Consider the following 23,999-nt stretch of genomic DNA (forward strand, 5'->3'; position numbering starts at 1 on the left):
CCCTGTGACGTCACTAGCCGGCCGGCTCCTTACCTCCGAAGCGAGCCAAGATGGTGGAGGTCAGTCGTGGAAGGGCGGCCTGGTTGGGCCGCTGAAGCCGGCGGCATCCCATGGCCTTGTTAAGGGGCCTGAACAAGGGGACGGCGGCCCCACTGCTGTGGGCGCCCCGGGCGGTGCTCTCCCGCCCGCCCCAGACGGCGGGCCTTTCGGGGACCGAATCCGGGGGCGGCACAGGCCGGCCAGGCTCCGGTCCACAGGACTTGTACGCCCTGCTGGGGGTCCCCTCGGGGGCCACGCAGGCGCAGATCAAGACGGCATACTACAAGCAGTCTTTTCTGTACCACCCGGACCGCAACGCCGGCAGCGAGGAGGCGGCGCGGCGCTTCACCCTCGTCAACGAGGCCTACCTGGTGCTGGGCAGCGTCGCCCTCCGAAGGAAGTACGACCGCGGCCTCCTCAGCAGGGAGGACCTGCGCACCGCCGGGAAGCCCTCGGGCAAGACAGCAGGGTCCTCCTCCTCCACCACCACCTCTTCAGCCACCAGGACGCAGCCCTTTGCCTCCACGTGGCCCCACAACAAGCCCATATTCGACTTTGACAAGTTCTACCAGGCCCACTATGGGGAGCAGCTGGAGCGTGAGCGCTTCATCCGCGAGAAACGACGGGAGATGCAGAAGCGCAAGGCCGAGATGGAAAACATGTGGCGACGGGAGCACCTGCAGGAGTTGCTGGCCGCCATCACTTTCTTGTCAGCTCTGATCCTCCTGGTCAGCTTCAAGTGAGCAAGGAGGAGGAGAAGCTGGCATGGCCAGGTGTCACTTTGGGCTTGCCACTCCGGGGGGACTTTCTCCTGGAGCAGGCAGAACCGGCTAGGAGAAGCGTGTCCTCCCCAAAGGCTCTGGCTTCAAGAGGTACAAAAAGCATCCCTCATGAAGGCTGATACGGGTTCCCACCAGGGCCAAGCTTGGAGAGATCTCTGCTTTCCTACATGCCTCACTGTAATCACCCAGAGAACATAACAATTTGAGAAGGATTTGGAGTGTTGCCAACCAACCAACCAACCAACCAACCCCCTACACAGTGCTGGGGAGCAAGACTCCAGATGCCAGTTCCAATAATAATAAAACCTTTAAAACGTGCTTTACTTTGCCTTAAAAATCATACCCCTATCATCCAACTATTGTTGGCATGGAATTGGTTGCCTCAGCTGTTTTATTTGGATCAAAGTGCAAGTGGGTTTAATTTCCCACACCTAATTGTACTGTGAGAAGTGGATGATATTTATGAGTGTCAGTGTATTGAGCATGGTGCTTCAGTTAGCAGGTGTCATCTCTGTAGCTTGAAATCCTTCCTCTGGGTGGGGGAGGGAGGGATTTCAGGTCTACCTTACCTTTCTTTCATAAAGTTTCTGCTGACTTATTGGAGTGTCCCCTGCACTTGGGCCCAAAAACGCTGCTCCACAACTTAGGCACTTAACAAACCTATTTGTTTTGATAAAGGATGCATCTGAAGAGAAGAAAATTATTATTTGGAGATTTTGTGGTGGCTTCTAATAGTGTTCGGGGAAATGCATACGCTTTTATGGGGTAAACTGCTGTAGGATTCACTCTTGCAGTTTGGAATGTAATGACGTGGCCACGGTGTTTTGATCTGTATATCCAAAGGATTCAAACCAATCATGTGAATGATATTTATTTTAATATGCTGTATAAAGACACAAAGAAACATTTAGGAACTGTCTCCTGGTCCTTCCAAGTCTTAAAGTGAAGCACTTAGATGCTTTTGGAAACACAGCTGCCTGGTCCCCTCTTTTGATTGGTAAGGTAAAGGGCCCCCTGACCATTAGGTCCAGTCGTGGACGACTCTGGGGTTGCAGCACTAATCTCGCTTTACTGGCCAAGAGAGCCAGTGTACAGCTTCTGGGTCATGTGGCCAGCATGACTAAGCCACTTCTGGCGAACCAGAGCAGTGCACGGAAACACTGTTTACCTTCCCACCGGAGCGGTACCTATTTATCTACTTGCATTTTGAGGTGCTTTCGAACTGCTAGGTGGGCAGTAGCTGGGACCGAACAACGGGAGCTCACCCTGTTGGAGCTCCCCATCGCGGGGATTTGAACCGCTGACCTTCCAATCGGCAAGCCCTAGGCTCTGTGGTTTAGACCACAGTGCCACCCTTTGATTGGTGTTGAGTTGTAAAAGTAAGCAAACATTGTGTAGGGTTATTTAGAAGGCCAAGAGAGGAGAGAGTAGCATTTGGTGAATGTTATTCCTGCATTGCAGGAGTTTGGGATAGATGACCCTTTGACTCCCTTCAAACTCGATTAACATGTTATTCTTTGAATACATATGGGTAGGTTTCACTGAAATTGCAGGTGGGTTGAAGGTTGTGGGTCAGGCAAAGACTTCTAGTAAAAGGTGAGTTTTTAGTAGGCTGTGGGAAGGGGAGAAGCCCGCCCCCTTCTTCTCCCCATATTCTTTCCATTCACCATTCCTTCTTGCAATTCCCTTTGAAGCAAGTTAGGAGAGGAGGGCAACCACCCTGAGCTGTGGTTGGTCCAGCTCAGCAACTCCCCTTGTGTTGAAATTGTGTTTTTCCAAGCGCTGGGTTGCTGTTCCCGAGTGGTACAGCAGAGGGGGTCCTTGCACCATTGTTCAGCTGACAGTGAAAGGAAACTGATTTTTCATTTGGAAAGGATATCGTCATCCCACAGCTAAATAAGGAGGGAGTGGCTTACTCAGCCAGGCTTGGTGAGGGAGCTCTTCTCACTGTTAGGTTGATGGCAAGGAAGAAGTTTTTTTGGGGGGTGGCTGATGAAGAAGCCTGAAGCTAGCTGGGGAGGTAGTAGGATAACTGGATCACAAAACTATGAAAGGTATCCAATAGAAATATAGATGATTATATTGATTTCTCCCTAAGTGAAAACCTCACCAGGCAACCAGCCCATCCATTCCATTTGAGTATTTGCATCTGATTCAGGGTGCTGCTGCTGCTGCTGTCCTCCAAGCCCAGGTATCCCTTGGCCATTCAGAATAGCCCCCCTCCATCTCCCTTTTCAGCTATGGAGTTTCAACTCCTGCTACAATTGTTGGACCACTTCCTTGGACAAAGGTCTTTCCTCAGACACCTATGAGATGCTTGAGCTAGCATTAGGGAGGGGGGGGCGGCGGCATACAGACAAGAATGCAATTCTGACTGGCTTGGGCAGAAAATAAGTGAAGCTCTTTGCTGAATGCTATCCCTGATGAACTTGGCTGGTTAGCCACTGGGCCAGCATTAGCTACCCTCATCCTGGTCTTGCAAAGTGCAGGTCCTTGCATCTGGCCTCTAATCCCTACCTGGCCTTTGTGCCAAATCCTGCCTCCGAATTTCAACCCCCCACTGCAAATTGAATTATCGTCCGTGGGTTTCTACTGAGGATTGAACTTTAATCTTCATACACTTGAGTATATCCTCATAGTCTAGTTCCACTGCAGGAAAAGATGCATCTGTCAGAATTCCTTCTCCTAACAGCATGAAGCAATAGTCAACATAACTCCTGTTCTGCTTCTGATGCTTTCTGTGCAGAGGAGGGTGAGCAAGATGATAATATCATTGTAGAGTTGGAAAGGGTAATCTAGTCCAAACCCCTGTAATGCAGGAATAAAGGGTCTGGAAACAGCCTTACGAGGAACAGTTGAGGGAGTTGGGCATGTTTAGCCTGGAGAAGAGAAGGCTTGAGGAAGATGGAGCAAGCTGCTTTCTGCTGATCCAGAGGGGATGACCTGAACCAATGGGTTCAAATAACAGGAAAGGAAATTCTGATGAAACCTTAGGAAGAACCCTCTGGTGGTAAGAGCTGTTTGACAGTGGAACAGACCCCCTTGGAAGGTGGTGTAATCTCCTTCACTGGAGGTTTTTAAACAGGTTGGATTGGCATCTTTCAGGGATTCTTTCGCTGTATTTCCTGCAGTGCAGGGGGTTGGACTAGATGACTATTGGGGTCCTTTTTAATCCTACAATTCTTTGGTTTCAGCTTGATTTTCAAGCGTGAAGCCTGAAGTCCCAGGATTGGGTTTCCTCAGTGCTTTGGACCTCTTGTCCCCCAAGTTCACAAAAGCTAGCCCACAAATTAAAGAAGAAAAATGTGATGGGGCTGCCAGTCTGTTCATGACTGTTGGATACAACTCACATCAGCCCCAGGCAGGATGGGATGGTGAAGGGAGCTGGGAGTCCAAAACATCCCGAGGACCATGCAAGTTGAAGGAGGTTGACTTAGCATGTAGAGCCAGGGAGACCCAGGTTTAAATCCCATCCACCTTCAGCTATGTAGTTCACTAGGTGACCTTCAGCCTCTCTCTCCCTCTCCCCCTCTCCTTCTGCCTGGCCTACCTCATAGGGTTGTGCTGAAGATAAAATGCAGCATGTGTGTGGGAGCACCATGTACGTAGCTCCTTAGAATATATATATATAGTAAATAACCAAATAAAAGCACCTGGAAGCCCCCCACAGGCCCCCCAGCCATGCCCCAGAGCCTGCAGAAAGGGAGTAGGTATATACTCCTTGTTGTATGTGCTGCTTATTTCAGCCCGGGGTGGGGGGTCCTCTGAGACACACCCCACACGATCCTGACTGTCGGGTGAAGGCACATCGCAGTTGCTAGGGCTCTTTGGAGAGGTTTGCAGAACAGCAAGACATCCCTCTCTCACACACAGGAGGAGCTGGATGCTGCTGTTGCCAGGGCAACGGGCGGCCCATCAGCGAGCAGGAGAGCCTGGCTGGTCCTCTCCACCAATCGCAGGGCCCGGCTGGCATCCTAGAGACAGCGACTCTGCTGCCTGTAACCAGGGGTTACCCACTGGCAAATGGGAAGCAGATCTCTCTCCCCCCACCTTCCAGTCCCCCCCTCTCTGGGAAAGCGTTTGATTTCCTATTAACCTAAGCAACTGGGGGGGCTAAGAGGACCCCCTCCTCCCCATCAGCGGTTACTTAGCAGCTAGTTCATGAGCATAATAACCTGTCCCTGAAGGCTTGGGGGTGGGAGTGGGGGGGGGGACGGGACAGGATCCAGCCAACTTATTTCTCCAGCTATGATTCCAGCAAGCAATGCTCGATTTCTGATGGGGAAGCCACCAGGAGCTCAAGGCAAGGCTGAAACTCCACTCTGTCCCTGGTTCCACACAGAGCTGCATTAGGCGAACAGAGTTTGTGCACCCAAATCAGCATTATTCGGGGTTATTCACAACCACAGCCTTAATGTGTGCATACACAAACACACATAGAACTATTTTCAATAGAAACAGAGTATGTAATTATTACTGATGACATTCAAGCTCCCCCTACCATTTTCTCCAAGGAATTTTTTTTGAAGTTTGTGAAAAGGAAAGTGAGCTACCCAACAACTCTTCCTCTATCTATCTATCTATCTATCTATCTATCTATCTATCTATCATTAGAATCCTTCTGTCTTGAGAGACAAGGGAGTGTGCTTCTGGGGGTGAAGTCACTGCTGCATTAGCAGCACCAAAGTGACCTCCCCAGGGCGCAAGTCTGGGCAGTGTATATGGAGATCCTGGGCTGCCTAGATGGCAAGAATCTCCCCTCTTGGCCTCGCTGATATGGTCCAAAAGAAAGCAGAACAAGACATTTGGCACCAGCTTGGCTGCAGGAGTTGCTGGAAGGAGGAGTACATGGCACCATCCAACCATCTTAGGGACTTCACTTCGGATTTGTGTAGGGTTTACGCCTTAGCCTTTTCTTCTCCCAGGTATCCCATAAGGAAGCAGAAGTTTAGGATCAGTCTTCCTTCTCCTAGATGGGTTACCTTCCCAGGTTGACAAGTCCCCAAACTGCCCTTGTGACAGTATGGACCCACTATTGGTTTTGTCTGTTCAGTCCACCAGAACATGTCTTCGCATGCAAAGGAAGTCCCTAACTCACTGAGGGTTTGAGACCTACTGGCTACCCTCACCTGGTTTAGCTGGCCAATTGACACTGTTTCTGGGGTATGGCCAATGTTTCATGCTGACAGCTTATATGAGCCACAGGTGAGAGCTGAGTGCAAAGCGGGGACCAAAGGTGGAGCAAATACCCTAGGAGGAGCATGGTGTACCCTTCTGCTAACACCTCATAAACACATATATGAATGGCAAGCGAAACATGCCCAATTCCCTCAACCGTTCCTCATAAGGCTTGGTTTCCAGGCCCTTTATCACCCTGGTCACCCTTCTCTGCAAACCTCCTAGCTTCTCAATATCCTTCTTAAACTGGGGTGCCCAGAACTGAGCAAAGGAATCTGACCAAGACAGAATATAGCAGTACTGTACATTTCCTCACTGAACGAAGTTACTCCCTCACTTGAGAGTAGACCTGAACAGGAGTCTGCAACAAAGATCCTTTTATTCTTCAGAGGCCATACCCTTGTTGAACATTTCTCTCCCTGCCCTTGTGTGATGTAAAAATACCGTATTTTTTGCACCATAACACTCACTTTTTTCCTCCTAGAAAGTAAGGGGAAATGTCTGTGCGTGTTATGGAGCGAATGCCTGCGGGTGGCGGGGGGGATCTGCTGCAGTCGTGAGCAGAGGATCCATGGTTCCCCTTCCTTCCCTCCTCCATGGTTACAAAGCATGGATCCACATGGATCCTCAGGATTTTTGCATTGGGCTACTCTAAACTCACTGTCAGATCACATGTCTGTGGCCACAGCATGAACCACAAAAATAATATATCCACTATTTCGTTTATAATATTTTTTTCCCTTGTTTTCCTCCTCTAAAAACTACGTGCGTGTTATGGTCTGGTGCGTGTTATAGAGCGAAAAATACGGTCTATTACTGAATGTTAGGCCGTATTTATTGTGTTGAATTATTTTGCTCTTTAATTCCTTATTTGTGTTTCTTGATTGATGCCTGGTTTCTGCTCTTAATATCTGCTGGAGGTTTTGCTGTTAATTAAACACACATTTCATGTTTTTTTTTGGGGGGGGGGGCATCTTTTAAAACATTCTGTCTTTCCAAGAAGCAGCCACTGCTTGTCTGACTGGGGAGAGCCTCGCCAATATTTTGTCTGGTGCTTCCCCCGAAACAGCAAACACGGCTGTGCTATGCCGAGGCAAACGCTCACCCTGCCAGCCGGCTGTTCCTGCTATATTTGCAGGAGCTGTTGGTGATGCGAATTTCTGTTGTGATTGAATGTTCTGTTACTGTCTACCCTGGAGAGCGCTGGGCCTGTGGCCCAAGCCATGCTAATTTGTCAAGGCCTGGGCGCAATCCGTTGGAACTTAATACAGCAGGGAACCAGCTCCTCTCTAGAGCGTGTATTGGCTTCCTGCCTCACAGGGGTGTTGTTAGGGTCGCCCCAAGCACCTCCTGCCCTGGGTTTTTCATACTGAGCCTCAAATATTGTATTAATTTACAAATCCCTGGACAATTAAGTCCAGGGTACCTTGGGGATCACCTAATCCCTTAAGATATCCCAGCTCGATCAGTGAGAACATCTGAAGGAGTGCTGTTGATCATTTCCAGAGTTGGTGGGGCTCATATGACAACAATGAGAAGCCAAGACCTGTGGAACTCTCTGCCACTACATACTCAGCAGGCCAACTTTTAAACACCTGTTGTTAACTTTTTTATTCCACCAAGCCAGTGCAGACTATTAAGAATATATCTTTCCACAATGATTTACTGATGCTTGTTTTTAGCTTTTTTGTTTTTCACTTGTTATGCTTTTCCTATCTGCTTTTATGTTTTTATTGCTGTAAACTGCTTTGCTATATTTTGACAGTATACAAATATTTTTATAAGTAAATAAAACAAATATCCTTTTAAACATTTGTCTGAATTGTTAAAACTTTGCTTATAGGGAAGCTTGCTGTGTTGCAAAGCACAGGGCCTGTGAGACACACATACCCTGCCATAGTCCATCAGCATCTTAACTTCCAGAGGGTCCGCTCTCCCAGTTTTCCTCACAGATCTATGGGGCATCAATAGGACTTCCTGGGTCCAGTAGGGTCCCTTCCAACTCTATAATTCTATGACCAACTTGGTTGCCCTCCTCTGCACACCTTCCAGAACTAGACACAGGACACCAGGTGGGGTCTAACCAAGGCAGAACAGAGTGGGACTATCATTTCCCTTGATCGAGACTCTAGATTTCTGTTGATACAGCCTAGAATTACATTAGCTTTTTTTGCTGCTGCATCACGCTGTTGACTCATGTTCAGGTCTCAGCAGACCACCTATTCGTCTCATATCCGGAAGAGAAATCAACCCAGCAAATACAGCTGGTGTTCAGTGTTGTTGTTTTCCATTTGACCCTCTTTAAGATAGCTGAAGACGGCTTTCATATCACCTCTTGGTCTTCTCCAGGTTAAACTTCACCAACTCCCTCAATTGTTCCTCATAAGATTCTGTACCAAGTAGCCCTTAGTGCTTTTGTGACATCAGCAGCCACTCCTCCAATCTTCAGCCTGTTCTCAGACCTATCTGCATGCTTAGCAACCAACATGCCCAGCACATTGCAATGACTGCCATTGTTAGCAGGTCTGCAACCATCGATTTAAGAGATAGGCATGAACTTAAATAGGCAACTATGCATGGCCACTGTGGCTACGTTCGGAGACCACAGAGCATTGTGACTTAATGGGCACATCCTCCAAATTTTCATGTGCCAACTGGAAAACAAATTGCACTGAAGGGTTGGACTAGATGATCCTTGGGTCCCTTCCAACTTGACAGTTCTATGAAAATCTCATTGTTTCCACCATGATGCTGGTCTCTTGCCCGCCCGCATACTTCAATGTCTCTAGAATGCAGATGACCCCTGCAGTTGAAAACGCCGCTGGCAGAAATGTATTCCTTCGATTTATTCCAAAGAATATATTTATATTTATATACTTGTTTCCACACTTATTTTTCCAAAAACATTACATGGAAAAGAAAACGTCCACAAAGACAGCATGGGGTCTACCTTGAAGCTGCCGGAATCGGATTGAGACCGTGGGAATATTTAAAGACCCCCACCCACCCACCCACCCAACCCCTGACACACATGGAAAGTTTTGCAGTGGATCCTGAAAGAGAGAGGTTCTGGCTTGTAATGGGGTGGGGGGTGGGGAGAGTGTCAAGAAAGTTCAGTTGATGTTTCGGAGACGGGGAGAACCCCAGGAAACTGCCCCTTCCTCTCCTCCCCCACCCCCCGTTTCTCAAATCTTGCAGAAAAAAATCAAATCAGCAAAATTATATTCCAAGAACGAGGCCACTAGGCTTTCTCAGGAAAGTGAGGTCTTTTTTTGGGGGGGGGGGTCTGTTTCTGGATATAGGTGGAAATACATTATCACCCACCTACCCCCCCAAAACCAGGATGTGGGGCTCTTTCAAAGCTCAACCCAGGTGGTTGTATATATTTTTTAACCTAGCCATCAAATAGGAAAACTGTTCTGTATCAATGCTAGAAAACCAGCCGCGTTACATTTGCATGCATTTAAATGAATTAAAATATAATTGCCCAATGGCCCTCTGCTTTCCTCCTCTCCTTCCTTGGGAGCTCAGACAACTTAGAAGGTTTCAGACAAATTTTGGAATGTCAGATTTCCTCTGCAAATGGAGCCATCCTGCCCCCCACCCCCCGGATATTCTAAAGCAACACCCTCTGTTACATTTCCAGTTAAAACATGAGTTTGGGCAAATTCATGGATGGAGAGGTATATCGTCAGCCATTCGTCACAACAGCTGAAGAGACATTCCAGGTTCAGGAGTAGTCTGCCTCTGAGTTGTAGTTGTCCCACTGGAAATGACCAGCCGGGAATTCTGTTGTGGGCCTCCTAAAGGCATCTGATTGGCTGCTAGTGGAAACAGAATGCTGAATGCTGTGGACTTTCAGCCTGATCCAGCAGGGCTCTGGACTAGCAGGTTTCAGAGAGCCAGCCTATAAAACCAGGGTGGAGGGCCAACATCTGTGGCCTTCCTCTGGGTGTTGTTAGACTCCCACTAGGCCTAGAGAGCATAGCCATTGGCCAGGGATGAAGGGAGATGAAGTCTAACAACACAGGAACCTAAGAAGAGGCTGCTGGATCAAGCCATTGGCCCTTCTAGCCCATCAGCCTTTTATTTTAGAGGGGCCAAATAGATGCCTATGGAAAACCTGCAAGCAGGACCTGAGAGACTCTCCCCCTCCTGGGATTTCCAGTAATCGGTACTTAGAAGCATTCCTGGCCCTCTAACTGCAGAAACCCTAGCTAGCTATAATGGTTAGTAGTCATCAGTGGTCCTCCTCCTCCTCCATGAATTTGTCTAATGCTCTTTTAAAGTCATCTAGGCTGCTGGCCATCACTGCAGCAGGGAGTTCCACAGTTCAACCTTGCACTGCACAAAAAAGGACTATCTTTTATCAGTCCTGACAATTACAGCATTCAAGATCAGGGGCCACCATAACTACTGCAAAGCCAGGGAGGGGGACCCTCCGGAGTGCCATGATATAAGCCTGCCAACCTGGTGCCCCCTGGATGCTAGAGTCAAACTCCCAGCAGCCAGCATGACCAGTAGTCAGGGACGATGATGATGGGAGCCGGCATCTGGCTCCGTCTGGAGGGCTACAAGCTCCCCTATTCTGGTCCCTTCCAACTCTTCCATTCTATGATTCCATTTCCTACCAATAATTCAGCCCCCACCCGTTTATTTTTGCAAACTGGCTTTGCTTCTGCCAAATTCCACCAAGCTTGACATTTGGGATTCAGACCTCATCAAACACTGTAAACCACTTCAAGGTTTTTCTTACAATCAAGCGGAGGATAAATTTTATGAAAATTAAATCGGCGTTTCATTTCAGCTCCCTGGAATATGCCCTCTAGAGTGGGGGGTGGTGGTTTCAGATGGTCCTGAATCACAGCCCCTCAGGGCCCAATCCTCTACATTTCCTCCTCCAGGAACTGGATTTTGCAGCCGTTCCTTGCGGAGGGAAAATAGGTGGTTGTAATGACTCTGTGACTGGAGAACCTGGCGGCTGCAGCAGTGAGGCGGGTCAGGGATCATACAGTGTAGAAGGAAGACTAGGCTGGCCAGGGGTTCATTTGAACCGGAGTAATCTAGCAAGGCAAAGCAACTGGATGTGCTTTCAGCATAGGGACCTGTGGAATGCTGACAGTGCCTCTGAGCGTGTGCAGAGTGCATTCCCTTCATCATAGCTGCTGTGCCATGCTCCTGCCTGGGTTCAAGCAAAGAAAGATGGTTCTTCCAGGCCTCCAGCTCAGCTGACAGCTGCTGTCTTCCTCTCACTGTCCCAGACCGCCTGGCTCCCTGCATCAGGGGCTCAGCGCCGGATTGGAGGGGCTGCCCTGGTACACAATCCCTCTTGCTACACAATTACCCCAGCAACCAGCCAGAGGTGGAGGGCGCTGCCGTCCTCCTCTCCCAAAGTGGGATCAGTCACAGGGACGTCATACCCCATGGGAGAGGGGAAAAGTCGTCCCCTGCCTGAGCAGGCTCCCCACAGTCATCTCTCACAGCCGAACCTTTCTCACCAGCTTACCCAGGGACACCCCAAACGCTCTTTCTATACCAGGACCGGCACAGTCAGAGGCGCAACAGCTGCACTCATCCTTACCCACCCCAGCTGTCTGTCTCCAGACGACAGGGCATGCCCCATCTGCAAGAGCTGAAATAAAAATCTCACCACCCGTCAACAAAAAGTGGGGACCTTTTGACAGCTGAACGCAAATTTCGAGATTTGTTTCGCTCTTTTTAAGAACGTTTTTCGAGACACTTCATACAAATTGCTCATGCAGAGAAGCGGCAGGCAGCCTCATCTGCTGACAGGTCAGAATACTGCTTTCTGGTTCCCTCGGCAGTGACTGAATGACTCACTTGTACCAGCTCCTGAGGAGGCTGAATAAGAGAAGAAAACCGGGCCAGTGACTCATGCAGAGACACAGAAACCACCTCTTCCATGAGGGAGCACTTGAGACTCTCTGGATTTTTTTTTTTAAAAAAACACAAATAAGTTTTCTGGTTCAATCCTCCTTCTCGCTGCAGCCTCCCCCCGTTCCTGACAATTCAAATTTTTGCAAGGACATTCAAGTTAAAACGGCTCAAAAATACATCCTCACCTGGCCCACCCCGCCCCAGTTTTGTGTGTGTGTGTCACTCAGCCCTACGTCTTCCGGAAAGACAAATTCCACCCCGCCCCGCCCCCCCACCCCGCCCCAGACCCTGGCTGAGCCCCACACCCCATACCCTGTTGAATCCGTGTGTGCTGGTTCCACAAACCCATCCTCTAGCCGTGGCCTAACTTTGGGCTTCATGTCCTACCCTGTGCTTCGCAACCTCAGCCCTTGCCCCCCAACCTCCCAAATTAGCCCTCCCAGTTCTACCTCAGAAGCCGCCCCGCCCCCCCTCACTCCCAACATACAAATTATTGTGAGGAGGCGAGGGGGAGAAGGAGAATTCAGCTTTTGGCTCAGAAAAAACAACAACAAACCCCGCCAACAGAATATCTGCCTGTGCCCAACTCCCTTCACCCCACACCCCCATCCCAAATGTGCTCTACTCTACCCCTTTTCTTGGTCTTTTCCTCTGGCTTCCAAAATGGAGTCACTTGTGCTATAGGGGAAGTTCTGTTTGTGGGCTGGGTCTGGAGGACAGGCGTTCCCACCCAGAGTCAGCCGCCTCAAAGCAGGATGGGGGGCAGCCTGCAAGCCTCTCTCTCTCTCAGGGGTGCCAAATGGAATAAAATATCGGGGGGCTCAGGTAAATCCCGCCCCGCATAATCGATCACAAGACGCGGCACACGCACACCATTTAAATGGCAATGCCTATCAACTTTGGGGGGCCCCCTCAAATATTTTATGGGGACGACGACGAAGGGACCTCGGCCCCCGAGAGTTGGCTCCTATGCTCTTTCTGGCATCGAATGGGTGCAGAATGGTCATAGGGCCACCCCACAAAAAAGGAGAGGGGTGGAGCTAAATATAGACTTTCCCTTATTTCTAAATGATGGGGGAGGGCAGCCCCCCTCCCCGGCCCTCCGGCACCTATACTTACAATAACGTTTGATAGCCCCAGCCGGCCAGGCAGCCCCAAGAGATGGGAGACAGAGACAGCGCCAAGCGTCTAAATCATATAGGACACCCCCCTGTAGCTGCCATAGTCCTGCCCCACCCCAACGCCCCAGCTCCGGGCAAGTCTGGGCGGGCAGAGTGGTCGGCAGGTCGGGGGGTGCTGGCGGCGCCGCGCCCCGGACCCTGGCCCGTCTCGTCTCGCGACGGAGGCTCCGGTAAAAACGGTCCGTCAGCTGCGGTCGGCTACCGGTGTGGCGGCTCCTTCTTCTTCTGCTGGGGAGGCAGGTGGGCCTGCGCCAGGTGGATGTGTCCAATCAGGCTCAAGGGCGAGCTCACAAAGGGAGCAGCAGGGTGCGAGGTGGCCAGGGCCGGCAGGCAGCACTTTTGGGGGCCGGTGCCCACCGGGATGGGGAGCACGGCCTCCGAGGGGATGAGGAACGCTGGCGCCAAGCGCAGCTGGAAGACCTTGGGGGGCGGCCCGTTTGGCGCTGGAGGAGGGGCTTGGGCCGAAGGTGGTGGCGGAGGCGGAGCTGGCGCTGGCACTGGGAGGGCGGGGGAGACGGCGGGCGGCTCCTCGCTGCCGGGGCTGGGCTTGTCCTTGGCCTTCTCCAGTTTCTCCAGTTTGAGGGCACTCTGCAGCTTCTCCAGCTGGGTGCGGCGCAGGTGGGAGAGCATTCGGGCGTGCTGGAAAGACTCCACAAAGGTCTCCACGGGGAGGTCCCAGCAGAGAAACTGCTCCATCTGCTCCTGGAAATAAACAGGGCAGGGGGAGGAAGGAATGGGAGAATTCAAGCAAGCCTCTGGAGGGCCTTCCGCCCCTCTCACCCCCTCCTTTAAGCGGGTTGGACTAGATGACCCTCGGACCCCATTTATGATATTAAAGTGAAGAGGGGAAAGTGAAACCTGCAGGGCCCAATTTATACAGAGAGGTCAGGGACAGGGAACCCTGTTCAGCTCAATGCCATGTTCCCTTCTTAGACACCTTCGCGTGCAAGTGGTGGGCGGAGCCAGGAGCAAAAGTGGGTGGGACAACGAACGCAAATCTTATACAGTGGTACCTTGGAAGTTGAACAGAATCCGTTCTGAAAGTCCGTTCGACTTCCAAAACGTTCAGAAACCAAAGTGCGGCTCCTGCAGCCAATTGGAAGCTGCGACAGACGTTTGGGTTCCAAAGAACGTTTGCAAACCGGAACACTCACTTCCGGGTTTGTGGCGTTCAGGAGCCAAAACGTTCAACTCGCAAGGTGTTCGGGATCCAAGGTACGACTGTATTGCAATTTTAGGTTGCAAACCGCCCTGAGATGTGAAGGTGAAGGGTGGTATACAAATTTCATTTAAAAATAAATGATAAACCTCTGCAGGGGAGGTTGTTTTTGCAAACCTTCACACACCCCCATCTGTGCTGTGATCCCTGCACTGTTCTATGGTTCTGTGATCTCAGCCGTCAAGGTTAAAGGGCATTGCCCACCGTGGCAAAAACACCCAAGGAGTTTCCTCCTCCTCTCGCAGAACTCAGCAGGGAGGATGAGGCTGAGCAGAAAACTTGGCTTATTGGGCTCTGGTGCCCCCAGCTGATGGACTCCCTGACAACCCTACAACACAGTTTTGTGGGGCAGGCAGCCATACGCACTTCAGTGTGGGTGTTTCCCCTCACTACTAGCCCCCCCCCCTCATGGCAACTCACCTCCACCTTGGCCTCCACGCCGTCCAGCTCAGCTTGCAGCCTGCTCACTGCATTCTCGGGGGTCCACTTGGCCATGCAGGCCCCTGCCAGGCAAAAAAGCAGCCTCAGTCGCAGACACTCCTTCCCCATGTCCCCACTCTTCCCTCCCACCAAGCAGGGTTTAATCCCAAGGCGCCATCGGGGCTTCACCTTCCTTCTCCATCCTGCTCTAGGAAACGGAACATTAGTCCGGGTCAGCAAAATAACAGGTGATCTACCATCGTGGTAAGTTCCTAGTCCTCAAGGTTTTTAATGTTTGATGTTTTACTGTGTCGGATGTTTCAGTTTGTTGGGAGCCGACAGAGTGGCTGGGGCAACCCAGTCAGATAGCTGGCATACAAATAATAAAATATAATGATGAATACAAGCCGCCTTTACAGTGTTGGACTCACTGGTCCATCTACCTCTAGGCTGTCTGCTCTGATGGGCAGCTGCCCTCCAGGATTTCAGAAAGGCATCTCTCCCAGCCTGCTACCTGGAGACATCAGGGATTGACCCCCTGGCAGCCTTCCTGGGGAAGAGGGATTGTAAAACCACGCTGGGAATTGTAGCTCTGGGAGGGGAATAAGGGCCTCCTAACTGTTCTCAGCACCCTAAACAAACAGCACTTCCCAGAATTCTTTGGGGGAAACCATGACTGTTCAACATGGTATCACAGTCCACTAAATGTATGGGGTGAATCTGGCCATAGTCCCAAACTTCTGGAGGACACCAGGTTGGCAAAAGTTTAGTGTACAGAACTAGTAGGATGGGCAAGTTGCTAGTCCTGAATAAAATGCTTTGTTTTGATGTTTTCCCGCCCTCCTCCTTAAATTGCATTGTAGTTTCTGTTGTGACATGGGGGCTTGCAAATTGCTTTTGGAAGATTCCCTTCCTGACCAGGGACTGCCTGAACACTCACATCCCAACTTGATCACTGAGATTATCTGCAGGAACATCGCTGGCCATTCCCCGGGTTGGTGATGCTTGTTTGACAACAACGAGAAACCGAAACTTTGGTGTCCTGTGGAACTCCCTGCCGTTAGAGATTCAGCAGGCGCCTTCTGTGCCGGCATCTAAACACCTGCTGGAAACTATTCTATTCTGCCAATACTTCGCAGGCAATTGTAAATGCATCCTTCCTCACTGGTTGACTGCTGTCTGTTTCTAACCTTTTTATGGTTTTATTGTTGAACACTGCTTTGATTGTGTGTGTTTTTTATTTTAAAAATGATATATAGTGGTAAATAAATGCAGTTTCTCAAATGAACAAATAAAAGGGGAAGGTTCCTGGAGGGGTGACCTCAATGCCCCATCATTTCGGTCCAAGAGTGACTCCACACAAGCAATTGGGTCTCATGCAGCTGTGCTAATGGGAATTACAGCATACTTGTAGGATGTGTTGGGGGCTACTGGTCCACAGCCCAATTCAGAATGCCAGGTGTTTGCATACATACAGGAGTGCTTAATGCCATTTTTGTCTCTTTCACACTTTAAGCCAAAAGAATAGCTGTCTTGTAAAAGTATGGGGCTCTCCTGCTAAGCCACACTGCATACTCCAGACTTCCCCAACCAGATATTCTGGATCCCAAGTCCCTTCTTCTCTCTGCAGCTGGCATGGCTATCAATATTTATTATTACTTATTAAACTTGGAGGGTTGTTTTGTTTTTTGTTTTAAAGTGACTTAAGTCAATAAAAAAGCCCACATACGTTTAAACTAGCCCAGGACAAAACACAGAGAAAAATCTAAAACGTGTTCATCTTTTTAAAACGCAAGGATAAAACATCCCACCCACGGAAGGCGGCCACAGAGAATTCACAGCCAAAGGTCAGGCAGAAAAGAAATGTTTTGTGTATGTTGAGGCGGTGCCAGTCAAGTCTCCTGCGGAGAGCTTCGCACAAGTGGGGAGCCACCACCAAAAAGGTCCTTTTGACCCTTGAGGTTTATGGTTTTAGGAACCACCTTAATTTTATGGTTGAATGTTGTTTTTAATTGTTTTTAATACTGTGTTTCAATGCTGTACGCCACCTTGGGACCTTAGGGTGATGGGTGGGCAATTAACAACAACAGGAAGCTTCTATCCTAGGGCATGGCATGGTGGATGGGGGTATAGGAAGAGGCTATGACATGCTATTCTAGGATGCCAGCGTGGCTCAAGGATAGGGTCACCGGGTCAGGAGCATCCCAGAAGCTGAGATTTCAGGGCCCAAAGCTGAGACTTAGGGTGATATCACAGGAGGCAGCCCCTGGTGGGTCTTCCTCTGCACTCCCTCCTTCCACTGAGCCCTGGAGATGGAGGTTAATTGGGAGAGGGGAGGAGGAAGGGCAGGAGGGCAGACTCCCACCCTAGAGAATCTATGCAATAATTTGCAGCCAGCTTCCCCTGCCACCTGGGCCAGACCAACCTGCAGACTTCAGGTGAGCCCTGGAGGTCTGGCAGCCCTGCTCATGGGACACACCAGTCCGACAAAGCCCAGCCTGGAGCCCAACTCAAATTCCTACCCTTTGGAACTCCCTGCCTATTGACATCACTCTTTCCCCTGCTAAACACATTTTTTGTTTAACCGAGCCTGGTCAGTTGTTTACAGTGTTGGTGTGTTTTTAGTTTGTTGCTGGTTTTATTTTAATTTTAATGTCTTAGCGGTTTTTATTAATAATCTTACAGTTTTACTCTTTTTGCAAACAGCTCTGAGGTTTTCTACAAGGAGGCGGTTTAGAAGCATTAGGAAATAAACAGCAAATAAGTCACAAAAGCATGTGCAGAATTTCCCTTCCGTGCAGAGAGCCACAGCTGGCAGACAACCAGAATGAGGGGTCAGGCGAGGCTCAAAGAAAGATGGCTGCCAGGCTGGGAAATGGAGGGGGGAGGGGGCTCACCCAGACGCTGCTGCTTGTCCCGGCATGTCTCCCGCAGTTCCCTCAGCTCCTGATACTTGATGGCCAGGGAGGCCTTGCCGTTCTCCAGCCGTGGTTGCAGTGCCAGGTTCTGCTTGGCCAAGGCATAGTTGGAGGCCAGACGCCTCTCCCGTTCCAGCTGCAAGTTCTGGAACTGCAACAGACAGACACAGCGTTAAACTGTGGAACTCCCTCCCACAGGAAGACGCAGGGCTGGCCACCAACTTGGATGGCTTTTAAAAAGGACTGGATAAATTCACAGAGGAGAATAAAGCTATTGGTGGCTATTTGACAGGATGGCTTATGCTCTGCCTCCACGTTTGGAGGAATAATATTTTCGGGTAGGTGGGTGAGGCTGAGTTTGGTTGTTTCGGCTACTAGTCTAGCTGGTGTGCAGGATGGGGGAAGCCATACAGAGGCTCTTCTCTCAGTCCTGCCAGCCTCACAGGCACACTTGGTGGGGATATGGGAGAGGGTCTTGTCCAGGCACCCCCAAACTTGGCTCTCCAGATGTTTTGGGACTACAGTTCCCATCATCCCTGTCCACTGGTCCTGTTAGCTAGGGATGATGGGAGTTGTAGTCCCAAAACATCTGGAGGGCCAAGTTTGGGGGTGCCTGGTCTTGTCGGTGGCTGCCCCCAGACTGAGGAACTCCCTCCCTAGAGAAACCAAACTCGCTCCCTCCTTGTTGCCCTTCCGCCAGCAGGTGAAGACCGCTTCATTCCAACAGGCTTTTGGGAAACCGGCTGTTTTTAAAGAAAAGGGCTTTTAAATAGTGTCACATCTGTATTTTAATAGATCTGTTTTTATATTGTTTTATTAGAGCTTAATTACTTTTTAACTATCATCTTTTATATGATTTTAGCCTTCTGTGCTTTATCTGTCTTGTTTTAATTTGTGTAAGCTGCCTTGACTCCCTGTCTGGGAAAAAGGCAGGATATAAATATAACAACAACAACGACAACAACAACAACAACAAAGGATTGGCCTTGCAATCCTTTGCAGTATGCGGCTTGACTAACTTGCTTGAGCTACCTGTTTGCTCACCAGGCACCTTTTCTGTGGCTCGGCCATCCTCTGTTTCTTGCAAATGGTGCAACTGTTTGGTCCATGAGGCAGGGACCTCTTCTCAAAGTGCCAGGCACATTGATGGTGTTGTGTTATTGATATTAAATTGATGGACTGGTTTTTAAACTTATTAAAAGCTTTTGTGCCATAAACAGCTCCTATCTAGAGCAGAATGCAATCTTTAATGGCTGACAAACACAGTCTGCAGACGTCAAGTAGGTTTTTGTAATATGCTGGTGACCAAAACAATTCAAAGCTGAAAGAAACAAGGGCTCCCTTTCACAGACAGGGAGAGCCAAGCTCTAGAGCAGTGGAGCCACCAGTACAAAGGCCCTGCTTCATAACAGAGAGCCCACAGGGGGGTAGTGGGGGAGAGGATGGATGGAGGAGTAAACTAATAAACTTAATTATAAAACAACAGGAAGACGAACCATGCAGTATGGCTAAAACTGTGAACAGAGAGGATTTATATCTAACACCCATGAACTCACTTGGTGGTGCCTTTGGGTAAACAATTACCACTCAGCCTCAGTTTTCCCATCTGCAATGTGGGGATAAGAAGCAAGCTGCGACTTTACAAGGATAACCAGAGAGAATGTCTCTGTGCCACAAGGCAACTAAAGTTTAGATTCTAAACAGCTGACTATCGCAAGTGTCACAGACAATGATAACATCTCTCCTTAGAGCAGGCTCCCAGCTCTCTCCTGTCCTTGCCCAACATTTTGGGGTCTTTAAGGCTCCTGTTTCTGAAACTTTAAGCTCTCATGGCTCAGGCAAGCAACAGTGGCTTCGGAGCCCCTGCATGGAAGAAACCAGATACATGTGCTTAACAGACACAAGAGGAGGCCTGGATCAGGCCAAAGGGTGCCCATTTGGCTCAGCATCCCATTCTCACAGTGACTAACCAGATGGGAAGCCCACAAGCAAGAGCCCTCTCCCCTCTTCCCATTTCCAGCAACAGAGTTTCCAACTCTGGAGGCACAGCATAGCCCCCCCCCCCATGGCGAGTAGCCTTCGATAGCTTTATTATCCTCCATGAATTTGTCTTATTCTCTTGAAAAGCCACCCGAGTTGGTGGCCCCCTGTGGAAGTGAGTTCCATAGTTTAACCATGCAACGCAGGAAGAACTTCCCGAACCTCGCAACATTCACTTTCATCAGATGGGCCAGAGATGGATGCTTCTCCGCTCCACCAACCCATATCCAACAGCTAGATCCACTCAGCACTCTTGAGTTTGCAGCAGGGCCAATGAGAAACTGCGGCGGTGCCCACCTCTGCCTAACCTGCTGCCCTGACTGAGCCTCAGAGTAAGATGGCATCTGGACTCCCCCCCCCAAGACCCGTCTAATTCTTCCAAGATGACACACTGCACATAGCGACAATTCTTTAAGCAATTCTCAAATAGCATTGCAAGTATGATGCCTGCTACAAGGCTTTGTTTAGGTCCCCCCCCAACAACCAGGGTGGGCAGACAGGGCCTTGCATCACCCACCCCAGTTTTAATCCTGGCTAAATGTCCACACGACGTGTAATCCTGTCTACACCCGGGCCCCATTTGGGAGCTTCTCTGGGGCACTGAGTGGGGCGGAGTTGTGGGACCACACAGGGATGGTCCCGGGGTCCTCTGAAACCCCTGTGGGGCACCCCACAGAGAAACAGTTATTCCAGAGCAGTTAACCCGGGACAAACCCAGGAAACGGTGTGTGTGTGTGGGGGGGGGAATCTCCTGCTTCCCAGGGTCGCGAGGCGAAGGTGCCTTTCTGAGATAAACAGACCCGACGTATTCTTGGGAGAATGGACAGCAACAGCAGTCTGTGACGTGTCTGGATGGGGGTGGGGGTGGACACAAAATTGAGTGGGCCTGTAAAGGTTTTGGGGAGCCAGAATTAGGAGGCGGGGGGGGGGGATTCCTGGAACGCGGAGGAGGCTAGTTAGATTTAGTAGGGGTTGGCCAAAAACAAAAAAGAGGATGTCCTTTGTTTCCATGGCTCTCTGTCGGAAAGGCAAAACCCTACGCCATCCGTGATCCAAATGTATGAAAGGCTCTGGCAATTATTTGGCAAGCCCACCCACCCACCCTGCAAACAATACAGACAGCAACAGCCACCCCCCAAATAAAATAAAAATAAATCCTCTGGCTGATTCAGGGAGCCTTGGATGGATCCCAAACTCCCTTCCTAAGGGTACAGAAAAACAAAACAGACAGGGGTGTGGGGGGAGGGTGCGTGGGTTTGCGATTGTGAGCATTGGGGCTGGTTTTGGAGGGGAGGGAGGGGGCACCCCAGGATGGAAGCTCCCCACCCACCCAGACAAAGCATCCAGGCCCTTGCAGCCTCTCTCTCACACACACACCTCGACCCTCAACTGGTATCGCCAGTGGCATAGAGATAACAAAGAAGGAGCCTTTGCAAAAACTGCTGCAAGGGGGCGGTTAATTTTTTGGGGAGGGGGGGTCCAAGTGACAGGTGTCTGGGGAAGCAGCAGAATATTAAAACCACATGCAAAAGGGCTCAGTAGCATCTATTTTGGTAGGGGGTGGGTGGGTAACTGAGGAAGTGGGGTGCCAAGGAAACAGCAGCTGTGCTCAAATTTGTTTGGGGTGTCCTGGTAGGAGCTTTGAAGGTAAGTGGGGGGCATTATGGTCCCCCCCAAGATTGGATTGGGGGGTTAAGATGGAGAGGCACATCGGCCAGGTTGGGAGGCAGTCAGGGAGCGGCTGGTTTGCCCCACAGGATTGCACATTTGGGGGGCATAGGCATGGGGTGTTTTGGGGGGTCATAGCCACAAGCCTCTGTGGAAAGGCCGTCAGTGGTGGTGCTGGACACCGTCTCTGGGCACCAAGCACAGGCCTGGCTGGATTGGCACTGTGCCCCCCATGCCATGCCCCCCTCATCAGCGGGCACCTTCTCTGCAATAGGGTTTTGGGGTGTGTGGCACGGCCCCAGAGGAGGGCAGTGGCAGGCCTGATGGGGGCATCGGTGCCCCCTTTGTGTGCTGTGGGTGTTTTAATTGGCGGCGGGGGGGGGGATTAGATGGATGGCGGGGTGGGGTGGGGGTCGGTTACATGTTTGGACCGGGAGGGGGCTAGGATATGCATCCCGATGCATGCTATCCAAGCGATGCGTGCAAAAAAAGAGGCAGGATGCGGCCCCCCCAGTCCCACCTCTCCCTCCCAGGGGCCCGATCCTCTCCTCCTCGGGGTCCCGATCCTGGGCTTACCTTCCTGCTCAGCTTGACGATGCGCTCCAGCCACGTCTCGTCCCGCATGAGGGCGCGGAGCTGCGCGGTGCTGAGCGCCCCGAAGCCCAGGTCCACCGCCGAGCCCCGCGGGCCCCGATCGCGCTCCATGGTGGGGACGGCCGAGCCGACGGAGCAGCAGCAGCGGCGGCCGCACCTGGAGGCGCGCGATCCTCCACCTGCACCTGCAGCGCCGCCGCGGGCCGCCAGGGGGCGCCCTCGGCCGCGCCGACGCTCTTAAAGGGGACGCCGACGCCGACGACGCTTTCCCGGTATGGAAAAAAGGCGGTGGGCGCGGCAGGAGGAAGAAGGGGCGGGCGGGGGAGGGAAAGCTTTAAAGCAGCCCCCCTCCTCGCAAAACAGCGGGAAGGGGGGGTCGCCTAAAGGGGACGGGTCCTTTGCTGCCTTGGTATCTTAAGCAGGAGATTCTGAGCATGTTAAGAGTGCTTTCTCTCAGCCTCCCAGCGGGAGAGCAAGAAAAAGGGGGCGGGGTTTCTGCTGCCTTGGCGTCTGAAGTGAAATCAGTAGTGTCATTTAACAAAACTATATCCTCTCCGAGCATCTGATCACATCTCAACAAGGAGGAGCTTCTGACTACCCTAAGGGTGCCTTTCAGTCCTCTTCCCACGGGGGAAAGTAGGAGAAAGGGGGCGGGGCTCCTGCAGCTTTGACAAAATGAGCTTTTGAGCATGTCAAGTGTGCTTTCTCTCAACTCTCCCCAAAACACTGAGGACTGGTGGGTCACTGTGGGAATAGGATTCTCGATAGATTGGCCTTTTGGCTTCATCCGGCTACACAGCTCTCCTTGTGACCTCTTTGGAGAAAATAATAATACTGCAAAATGAAGACTAGGAACTGAGTTGTAGGTCGGTGGCCAGAATCTCAACCCCAATTCCTCCCTGTAGCTGCAAGATGGAGCAGCTTCTCAGGGTCGCTGTAAGGAGGATTACAGTGGGCATTTGTTTGACGTTGGACATTTGGCTTGACCTAGCTGGTGTTATTAGGTTCTAGGTGGTGTGAGATTAGAGGTGGGAGGGCACTTGTGAGCAGGGCTTTTTAGTGGTGGCACCCTGGTGATGAAAGAGAATAACTGGATGCTTAGCGATAAAGCACTGGGCTACTCTCAGGGCCTTCAGATCAAAGCCCCATCTCTGCCACAGACTCTCTGTTCAGCCTTGGCCCAACCAGAGTTGGTTTCCTGGGGTTAGAAGAAGCTCACACTTGTGTGTTCATACCTCGATCTCGCACCCCTCAAGAGCAATGTCTGAATGTGTGCACCTTAATCTTCTTGCTGCCCCAGCCCTCTGGGGCCCACATCCTAGCAGTAGTTGTGGCTACTTAACACTCCTTAGGCATGCCACTGGTGCATTTACACAATCACACCAGTTCCTACACTGCAGAGGGTTGGACTGGATGACCCTTTAGGTTCCCTCCACCTCTACAATTCTATGATTCTACACAGAGGGGACATACACTCAGTCGGAGCAGGAATTGTGAGATAGCTGCTAAAAGAGACAGGAGGAAAGCTTTTTTTTTGTATTTGATCTTGATCTTTATTATTTATTATGTTCTGTTATATCCTGCCTTCTTCCCAGATTGCGACTCAAGGCGGCTTACACAAATTTAAACAACGGGGAGGGGGGGATACAAAAAGCTAAAAGCATGTAGGTAATTGTTTAAAAGTAATTAAACTCTAATGCAATGTAGAAAGCAAATCTATTAAAATACAGCTAATAAAAACAGCTCAGGACTATCTAACAAAATGTATATTCTGCTTACTAGGACAAAAGGCCTCTCAGAGGTTTTCAACGCAGCTTAAAATAGTCATTTAAAATACCTTTAAAAAAAAACACATTAAAAGCAAGTTACATTAAAAATTTTACAAACAAAACCAATGTTTTGTTGTTGTTGTTTGGGGGGGAAAACCCTCATAGCAGTTAAAATTCAAATGTACACTTTCCTGTGGTGATCTTGGGGCCTGAATGGGCCAGACAACCCTTGGGTAAACAGTCTCCACTGAAAAGTCTTGGACTTGAGCTGATCTTCCCTGAAGATTCCCATC

The 23,999-nt window shown here is 50.4% G+C and overlaps 2 protein-coding genes across 2 annotated transcripts; one reads left to right on the forward strand and one right to left on the reverse strand.

Moving 5' to 3' along the window:
- DNAJC30 (DnaJ heat shock protein family (Hsp40) member C30) lies at positions 1-1,731 on the forward strand. The gene has a single exon (XM_083479464.1). It carries the CDS (start codon positions 111-113, stop codon positions 780-782), a length of 672 nt encoding a protein of 223 aa, XP_083335590.1. The 5' UTR covers positions 1-110; the 3' UTR covers positions 783-1,731.
- A 6,413-nt stretch (positions 1,732-8,144) lies between these two features.
- VPS37D (VPS37D subunit of ESCRT-I) lies at positions 8,145-22,118 on the reverse strand. Its single transcript, XM_083480836.1, has 4 exons — positions 21,920-22,118; positions 17,615-17,786; positions 14,718-14,800; positions 8,145-13,780 (listed from the first exon to the last, which is right to left on the reverse strand). The coding sequence occupies exons 1-4, from the start codon at positions 22,046-22,048 to the stop codon at positions 13,277-13,279; spliced, it is 888 nt and encodes a 295-aa protein (XP_083336962.1). The 5' UTR covers positions 22,049-22,118; the 3' UTR covers positions 8,145-13,276.
- Between the last annotated feature and the right edge of the window lie 1,881 nt (positions 22,119-23,999).

The sequence above is a fragment of the Podarcis liolepis genome (assembly GCF_965112155.1).
Source record: "Podarcis liolepis genome assembly, chromosome: 16".
In the NCBI taxonomy this organism is placed as follows: Eukaryota; Metazoa; Chordata; class Lepidosauria; order Squamata; family Lacertidae; genus Podarcis; species Podarcis liolepis.